The sequence below is a fragment of the Cucurbita moschata genome, unplaced genomic scaffold (genome assembly GCF_002738365.1).
Source record: "Cucurbita moschata cultivar Rifu unplaced genomic scaffold, Cmos_1.0 Cmo_Scf00019, whole genome shotgun sequence".
NCBI lineage: Eukaryota > Viridiplantae > Streptophyta > Magnoliopsida > Cucurbitales > Cucurbitaceae > Cucurbita > Cucurbita moschata.
This window is the reverse complement of record NW_019268535.1, coordinates 2,473,850-2,483,777: the sequence shown is the minus strand read 5'-3', so window position 1 is coordinate 2,483,777 and position 9,928 is coordinate 2,473,850. Positions and strand designations below refer to the sequence as shown.

General features: G+C 36.7%; 1 protein-coding gene across 1 annotated transcript in view; it reads left to right on the top strand.

Annotated features, from left to right (window-relative positions):
• Positions 1–8,560: 8,560 nt before the first annotated feature.
• Positions 8,561–9,928, top strand: part of LOC111457104 (proline-rich receptor-like protein kinase PERK2) — a 2,422-nt gene continuing 1,054 nt past the window's right edge. Inside the window, exons 1-4 of the mRNA XM_023099255.1 lie at positions 8,561–9,177; positions 9,254–9,403; positions 9,480–9,637; positions 9,732–9,822. Of these exons, the coding sequence (XP_022955023.1) occupies positions 8,800–9,177; positions 9,254–9,403; positions 9,480–9,637; positions 9,732–9,822 (777 nt within the window). The 5' untranslated portion in view covers positions 8,561–8,799. The remainder of the gene's footprint in view (positions 9,178–9,253; positions 9,404–9,479; positions 9,638–9,731; positions 9,823–9,928) is intronic.

Here is a 9,928-nt window from a genome sequence, read left to right as displayed (position 1 = left end):
AAAAAAAAAAAAAAAAAAAAAAAAAAAAAAAAAAAAAAAAAAAAAAAAAAAAAAAAAAAAAAGGCTAAATTATCACTAAAAAGAACCCTAACCTTTTAATACTTTCAAAATTATATTATAATTTAACACTTCATAACATGTGTAATGCAAGTGTCGAACCCTAGCGCCGATTACTTACCATAGTCACGGTTTAAAACAGAGACGTTTCCACACCCTATGAATAATGTTTCTGTACAGACAGGTTTCTACATATTTATAACACATGCTGAGACACCATTTAAATGAATACAAAGAATAGAAGAGAGAAAATGCACGAAGAAATATTGGCTAAAACATTTTAAAAAAAAAAATAGGAAAGAGAAATATTGGATCCCGAGAAAATACAAATAGAAATATTTGAGAAAGGTTCATCTTCTAATACGAAGAAATTACATGTTTTTACTAATAAGATATATATAATTCAGTTTATTATATATAGTTTTAATATAATCATCTATGATATATAACTATCTGCCATACATATTATAGGTAGTAGTCTCCATAACCCAACATTTGTTCCCTTCTCCAACAATGTGAAAGCTGGCACAGAGCTCGACATTCGGCTTTGATACCATTTGTAACAGTCCAAGCCCACCGCTAGCAAAATTATCCGTTTTACTCGTGTCGTCAACCTCTAGTTTTAAAATGTCTTTACTATAAAAAAAAAAGTTTTATTTCTCTTTCTGACTGATGGAATGAGTGGGGTGGGATGCGTCCCCATTTAGTTAACACCAAATAATATTTTTCCGTTTTCTTCCCATTCTTAGTTGAAACGGAAATTTCACACTCAAATCGAAATAGATTACAATGGACCCGGTCTATACGCGTCAAATTATGCTCAACATATTAGATGACATCTCTAGTAATAAGCAGCATAGCATCATATGCACATAAATATACCATTGGTATACATATAATTAAGGATGCCTTATTGAAACTCAAAGCTTCGGCAATGGCTGTCCATTAGCATCCAACAACAACCCAGATCCTAATGGTGGCGCGGGTCAGGTCCTCCGGGGCTGAGCCGGGTGGGCTTGTAAGCAAAGTTCTTAGCGTCGCCCGTCGAGCTATTTTGGTCGCAATTCGGGTCATTTCTGGGCTTCGGAAGAAACTATGAACTTTGTTGCTTCTCTTTATGGCTCTGAAGATTTCTTCGTCTTCTTCCCAATTCCTCGGAGCTATCAGATTACGAGCTTGGAGGGTTGAAGAAGATGAAACAAGTACGAGGATAATCACGACATAGAACCAAAGATTAGCCATGTGTTTTCTGTTGTCTGCAAATTTTGGTCTGGAAATGGTGAAAGTTTTGGGCTTTGTCTTATGGGTTTGGATTAGTTGTGTGTGTATATATATATACTTAAAAGCAACCAGCTTTTTGTAAGACCCCAGTTAGAAAGAGAAACGAAACATTGTTTACACCGCTATTGAAACCTCTGTCTAGCAAATACGTTTTAAAAACTTTGAAGGTAAGCCCGAAGGAGAAAACCCAAAAAGAACAATATCTGTTAGGGGTAAGTTTAGGTTGTTACAAATAATATCAAAGCCGGACACTGAGATGTGTGCCCGAGGATATGGGCACTGAAACGTGGACAATATTTACTAGTGGTGGGCTTGAGTTGCTACACTTTTAATAGACAAAGAATGATTATATTTATACAAAATATAACCAAGCCTTGTATAAGATGCATTTTAAAAATATTGAGGGGAAGTTCAAGAGGGAAAACCCTAACACTACAATATCTAATAGTGGTGGGCTTGGGTTGTTACAAATTGTATCATAGCCACACATCGGGTGTTGTACTAGGGAGGACGTTGGGTACCCAAAATAGGAAAATAGGTAAGAGAAAGCCTAAAGAAGACAATATCTACTAGCAGTGAGCATGAGCGATTACAAATTGTATCAGAGCCAGACACCGGGTGTTGTGCTAGAGAAAGGGGGTAAGGGAAAGCTGAGAGAGGACAATATCTGCTAACAGTGGGCTTGAGCTGTTACAAAATGTATTAGATCCAGACACCGAGCGTTGTGCCAGCTAAGATGATGGGTTCCGAAGGGTGTTAAGAAAAACCTAAAGAGGACAATATCGGCTAGCGGTAGGCTTGAGTTTGAGTTGTTACAGATTGTACTAGAGACAGACACCGAACGTTGTGCCAACAAAGACGCTAGATTTCAAAGGGGTGAACAATATTCGATAGCGGTGGACTTGAACAATTACACTATTAATAGATAACGAGAGATTCATTGTGTGTCTTAATTTAATGGACAAGAAAAACATGAATAGATTAAGATTAGATAAAATACTAAAGGTTGTATTAAGAGTAAGCACGTTTTAGTTTGGTAGTAAAGTTGGAAAGAAATGTACTTTAGTTTCAAGTGTAAATTTGAGTCATGATAAGATGTTGTTGCCTTTTTGTGAAGATAAATGTGAGATAAATGAATATCGTGGCGTCGGCGGCGGCGGCTGTCCTTTGTGAAGGCGGCGGAATGTCCTTGTGAAAGTGCTGAATTGCATGAATGGTGGTTTTGTTGGCTCATTAAACTTAGAACTTGAAATAGCCAAAACTCGAACTCGAATTTGAAGCAATCAACTCAACGGGACGAACTAAATTTGAGGTGAACAAAGCTCGAAGTTGGAGAGAGTGAAGTCGTCTTGTATGCATCCAACTTGTAACGTTTTGTTTTCATGGGTCGAAATTGGAGGGAATGAGACCCTTTCATATATGTGTAAGATTCTGCATCAGTTGGAGAGAAGGAAACATTCTTAGTGTGTGGAAACCTCTCCCTAATAGAGGAAGGAAACATTCTTAGTGTGTGGAAACCTCTCCCTAATAGACACTTTTTAAAACCGTGAGACTGATAGCAATATGTAACAGGCTAAAACGAACCATTCTACTAGTAGTGGGTTTATGTTGTTACAAATGGTATCAAAGTCAGACACCGGGCGATGTGCAAGCAAGGATGCTAGCCTCTTTGTGAGATCTCACATCGAGATCATAAGGGTGTGGCAACATTTCCCTCGTAGACGCATTTTAAAACCGTGAGACTGACGGCGATACGTAACAGGACAAAACGGATAGTAGAAAATATATGAATAATTCAAAATTACGTTGAATGGGATGAATATTATAGTTAAAAAATGTTGTTTTTAATTTTTTATTGAATGTAATAATAATGAATAATGAAGGTGAGAAGAGCAGGCCAATAATGGAGGTCATTTGTTTGTGTTCTGATTAATGCAGAGACTGTTGGACACTGATAGTTAATACCATCTTTATTCAATTCAACTCCAACAAAAAAACCCCAAATCTTCATTACAATTGCCATTTTTGGAACAATCCGCCAAGCCACAGAGATTCAGAATGGGTTCTCAAAACCCTTCCCCCTAATGATGTAGACCATGAGATTTCATTCGAGCTTGACCGGAGACACCTGTCGAGCAGCTTGGCTGTGAGCGACTCAAGTGATGTCCCACATTGGTTGAAGGGGAGAACAAAACATTCTTTACAATTTATAAGAGTGTGGAAACCTTCATCTAGCGGACAGACACAGACGCATTTTAAAGCCTTGAGAGGGAACCCCAACAGGGAAAGCGGACAATATCTGGGTGGATCTGGGTAGTTATAGTCATATTGGGTTATACATTTATTTGGACGAATTTGTTGAGGATCATCAGGAGAGAGTCTCACATTCCGTAATAGAATCATGTCCTAAGTAGTAAAATTTATGGTTGAGTTGCCTTAACTGGGTTCATTATTACCATTATTTAATAAGAGGAATAATTAGTAAATTTTTATTTTAAATTATTTTAATTAACCCAAAAATAATATAAAAATTTTCAGAAAGTTTATTAATTTGATGAAAATAAAAACAAACATTTATTGAAGAAAAAAATGTGCTATAAAATAAAAATTACAAGTCACTTTCTAAAGTTTTTTATTTATATATAATTTTTAAAAAAATAAAGTTTTTGAGTAATAGCAAATAATGGAATATATTTCCATATTTAGATATTATTATACCAATTGCTGTGAACAACAGGGAAAAAATAGGTAGAAAATAATAAGAAAATAATTTTCCAATATAATTTCTTTTATAAGACTAATGACTAATAATGAAGTTTTTAATTGAATTAAAAAGGCATGCCTATATTTTGTTAATTCTAAATATATTAATTTTTCCTATTTAAAAATCAATTTCTAAAAAAAAGAGACAAATTCCTAGTAAAAAAAATCACAAATTTAAAGCTATTATTGAATATATTTTTTCTCGAGCTCCATAATTTAAATGAGTTGACTAATGAAGGGTATTCACTGGGTCGAGTCAGATATCTTTTATATCCTACTAAATTGGTCGAGTCAGATATTCACTCACTCAACTATAAAACATTGGATCAGCCCAACCCGTAGGTTTTTATTTACTTGAACCCAACCTAACGTAAATAAATTGATAACCCAACCCAAATTGTACGTCTTAGGCTAGGTTGGTCGAGTTATTCAATTTATCGAGTATAATCAAATTTGTCACAAATCAGTTTATTAAATCTCTAAATCTAATAAAATCTTTTAATTTGCAGTAATGTCTTTATTGAAATTGTATCATATCATTAAAAAAATTTAATTTTAATTTTAGTGTCTAAGCTTTAACAAATAGTAAAACGCTAATGTAGCAGCCTAAGCCTACAGGTTTTAAAACGTGTCTACTAAGGACAAATTTTCACACGAATCTAACATTTGTAGCCGCTCAAACTGACAGTTATTGGATATTGTCTTCTTTAGATTTTTTTTATGGGCTTCCCGTTAAGATTTTAAAATGGGAAAGATTTCCTCTCAGGTGGGATTTGAGAGCTAACCTGGTAAACCTTTATATCTTAGACTCCTATTTTTCCTCACTTGTTAACTAGTAAGTTGGATTCTCTCCTTTAACGGGATAGGACTCTGTTGGAGGTCTTGCCGTTGGTGGACTAAAAAAGATATCCTTTGTGAGATCCCATATCGGTTGGAGAGGGAAATGAGGCATTTTTTATAAGGGTGTAGAAACCTCTCCTTAGTAGACGCATTTAAAAACTGTGAGATTGACGACGATATGTAACGGGCCAAAACAGACAATATCTACTACCGGTTGACATGGGCTATTACATATAGTACCAGAGCAAGGCATTGGTTGGTGTGTCAGCAAGAACGTTTCTTATCGATCAGAGAGAGGCAAATTTCTTATAAGGGTATAGAATCGGTTGGCCAGCAAGGACGCTAGGCCTCCAAGGTGGGTGGATTGTAAGATCCCACATCGGTTGGAGGAGCGAATCATTTTTTAAAAGGGTGTGGAAACCTCTCCCTAGTAGATGCTCGTTGGGCCTCCAAGGGGTGGATTGTGAGATCCCACATCAGTTGGAGAGGGGCGAACATTCCTAATAAGAGTGTAGAATCCTCTCCCTAGTAAACACGTTTTAAAATCATGAGACTAACGACAATACGTAACGGATCAAAGCAGACCATATCCATTAGCAGTGGACTTGAACTGTTACATTCTCGTTGCCACATAACCCGTCTTTATAAACGTCCAAAAAACACAATCTTAAAACTTTCGAGACGAAGGTTTGAATCGGGTCAATAAAAAAAAAAAAAAAGAAGATAGCTTTGGTTTTGGTTGAGTTTGTGATTGCGTTGATGATTAGATAAGATTGCATGAGTTGTGGGAAGGCCATGTGAAGGCATTTTGTTGCTAATTGGTAAGCCCCACCTACTCACACCTAAAGAATCTGACATTGATTTTTATAGAAAGATTTGGTGTTAGAGAAAGGGTATGAAGCTTTGAATTTCTTCCAATCTCTTTCTTCTTTGGAAGGATTTCAACTTGTAGATTGGTTGCCTTATGGAGTTTGCTTCCTTGCACTTGCATCAACATGCCTTACTCGTCCCCCACTAGTATATACCGACCACTAGTACATATTGTTCGTTTTGGTCCGTTATGTATCGTCATCAGTCTCACAATTTCAAAACCCATTTGTTAAGGAGAGATTTCCATACCCTTATAAGAACCAACGTGAGATCTCGCTGTATCTGACATGAGCACATCAAATATACAAATAGTTAATGACTCTTCGTTATAATGATAAGAGATCTTATTTGATATAGAACCAGAACAAGGGTAGATTGAGCTGTTTGTCAGTAGTATATTGCCTGAATTTACTAGGATTAAGATACTAATTAGAACACCATGTTTAGCTCTTCTTAGGGGTCGAGAGTTACCAACCCTAAAGACACCACTATAACAACAATATTCCAACCTGAAACCAATCCATACCTCCCACAACTCCCCCAACTCAGGAATTTCATTTTTGACTCTCTCGTCACGTTCTATCCAATCAAGAAAGTTCTCGGGATGCACTCGACAATGAAATTTTGAACGTGAGGACGACTATAATCAATAAGTATGTCAGATCAACATTTGGATTAAAACCCGTTGCCAAAGCAACAAAGTCTTGTGTATTTGCTCGAGATTTACTAGACCAGATGCTTGAATCTATTCCACCGTCAAATTATAATTTTTTTAATAAAAAATGGTAGAAATTTTGAGACTAAATTGATTTTTTTTAGATTTTGGTTATTATTATTATTATTGGTACTAAAAAAATATTATTTATATGAATTGTTTTATTTGTCAAATTGTGGATGGAACACAGACAAAATGTGTTAAAAATATGTATTTTTTTGTTTGTTATTTAAGAATGTTTTTTTGTTTGTTATTCTTTTTTAATTAATTAAATTATAAATTAAAGGATAACTATATTTTAATTATTATTTTTATAAAATTAATTTAATTTGTAATAATATGAATTTATGTTAAGAATATTTTATTTGTCTATATATGAAACAACCATTACTGACTCTCTTAATTTTTGAGCTGGCCAAGCTACCTGCTCATAACTTCCTTTCACTTTTTCTCAAAAAAACAAAATACTTCCATATATAAAAACATTTTTTATTTTTTAAATTTAATATTTTATTGCAAAAATTATGAGTTAAAATATAATAATTAATTTAAAATATCAGTTCTATCCATGCCGGAATGTGAGGATAGAGAATATCCGCCTCTTATTTCAATTTTCATTCTTGCAAAATTCGAGAAATTTCTATATCTTTTTAGAAATATATTTATTTTAAAAAATTAATGGATAATATAATATTGAACATAATTTATAAAAAATTTAGGGTATAGTTGGGGTAGGTAGGGACGATGAATATTATCCACATCCCTAGCTCCATTGAGCTAAGAGCAAAAATATTTCCCAACTCCCTCCTCCATCTAAAGATGGGATTCCTTGCTCCATTCAGGGCTTAGGTGCTCGAGTTAAATGGACATGTCGACTTTTTATGTTTAAAAAAAAAATTGTCACATTGAATAGAATTTCGATCATTTTAACCTATTGAACTATTGTGAGATCCCACGATGAAACGTTGCATTGAAATATTTTCTTAGTAGCCGTGTTTTAAAAATCTTGAGAGGGAGTTTAAAAGGGAAAACTCAAAAAATGACAATATTTGTTAGCTAAGCCTTGAAGGGGGTGGACATGAGGTGGTGTGCCAACATGGATGCTAGCCCTAAAAGAGATGGATTGGTGGGTCCCACATAGATTGAAGAAATGAACAAATGTCAATGAGGACGCTAGGCCCTGAATGGGTGAATTGTGAGATCTCACTTGGGGATGGATTAGTGGGTCCCATATAGATTGGAGAAGGAACCAATGTGAGTGAGTGAGGATGTTGGGCCATAAAGGGGTGAATTGTGACACATCAGTTAGGGATGGATTGGTGGGTCCTACATAAATTGGAGAAGGGAACGAACAGAGCGAGGAAGCTAGACCTTGAAGAGGTGAATTGTGAGATCAATGGATTAGTGGGTCCCATATTGATTGGAGAAGGAAACCAATGTAAGTTGGGTCAAAGAAGTGAATTGTGAGATCTCATTGGTGGGTCCCACATAGATTGGAGAAGGGAACGAATGTTAGTGAGGACACTGGCCTTAAAGGAGTGAATTTTGACACATTAGTTAGGGATGGATTGGTGAATCCCACCGATTGGAGAAGGAAACAAATGTCAGTGAGTACGCTCGGTATGAAGGGAGTGAATTGTGACACAACATATGGATTGGTGGGTCCCACATAAATTAGAGAAGAGAATGAATGTCAGTGAAGATGCTGGGCCTCGAGGGTGACACATCAGTTAGGGATGGATCGGTGGGTCCCACATACATGGGAGAAGGGAGCGAATGTCAGTGAGAATGCTGGGCTTTGAAGGGGGTGAATTGTGACATATCAGATAGGGATGGATTGGTGGGTCCCACATAGATCGGAGAAGGGAACGGAAGCTGGACCCAATGAATTGTGAGATCTCAGAACAGAAGTAAGCCCAAAAAAGACCATATTTGTGGAAATATACAAGGAAGAGCAATGAAAATAGTGTAATGGGCAGGTAATAGATGAACATATTTATATGGCAAAAGGGGACCAAGAGACCTATTCCTTGACTATTCCATGCAGAAAACAGGCATTGAAACAGTACAAAAAGCTGTCCATAATAAAAATGGCAAAGATTTTCTCAGATTCGAACCCCCTCACTCGCCAAGAAACTGATGCCTCCTCTTCCCCCTCCTCCTCCTCCGCCCCCTCCTCCGCCTCCTAATTCCCCTTCCCTTTAAACCTTTCATTATATAAACCCCATACACCACTAAGTTCCCGACCACCAAAACATACAAACCCCCCTGAGATGAAGAAAACTCCGGCCAAACGACAGCGTACTCCCCGGAGAGGACCAGGCGTGGCGGAGCTCGAGAAGATTCTCAAGGAGCAACAAGCCCAAGACTCCAACACCCAATTCCCACCCATGTCCCCGCCGCCACCGCCGCCACCTCCCCCGCCGTCACATCAATTCCTATCTCCATCACCACCGCTACCTCTAACCCCAATTCCATTCCTACCACCCCGTGAGTTCCCTTCTCGCCCAAATATCTCGCCGTTCACTACTCTCCGTCCCCGCCCTCCGCCACCAAAATCCGACACCCAAATTAATATTCCGCCGCAGTTTGTACCCAATTTCCAATTCTCACCTCCCTCACTCAATCGCCAATTTTACAACAACCCAATGGTAAGACAATATTAAACTCCAAACCCTTTTAATTTTTTCTTCAAAAAATTAGTGTAAATATATTAAAAATTTTCAGGAAAATTTCACTCCTGCCTCCGCCTCATCCTCATCGTGTCCGCCGGCAACGCCACCGCCGCCCAATTGCTTTAATCAAATAGAGCAACCTTCAAGCCAAAAATCTCCTGATTTAAACCACCCATGGACGACGCCGGAGGAACAAGAACAGGCAATTTCTTCTCCGTTCATATATATATATGCATGCAAAATTGAATAATAATATTAAAAATTCATAATCTTGACAGATTGTAAGTGGGAAAAGGACGAGACCCTTTCTTGATGAAGCCCATTGGGATCCAAATCTGTTCAATATTGCAAGGAAAAAGGGTTGTTCGTCGTCATCGTCGTCGTCGTCTTCATCCGAAATGAATCGCTCTGCAATGTTTTTGGATTCAAATTTGAGGTTCCATTAATTTTTTTTTTCTTTTTTTTTTAATGTGTTCTTGTTGTTCATAATTTTTTAGTTTTTGAAATGTTTTAAATGAAATGAATTTCAGTGGAAGCTATCAATTGGGTGAAGATAGCAGCAGTTTATTGGCATTGAGAAGTTCATCAACTCCAAATCAATTTGCACCATTTCATTTCCAAGTAAGCATGTTCATATATTTTTTGACACCAATGTTCATGTTTTTGTTCATGTTCTTGTTCATATTTTTTTTCATGTTTTTTTTTTTTTTTTTTTTTGAAGGAAAAG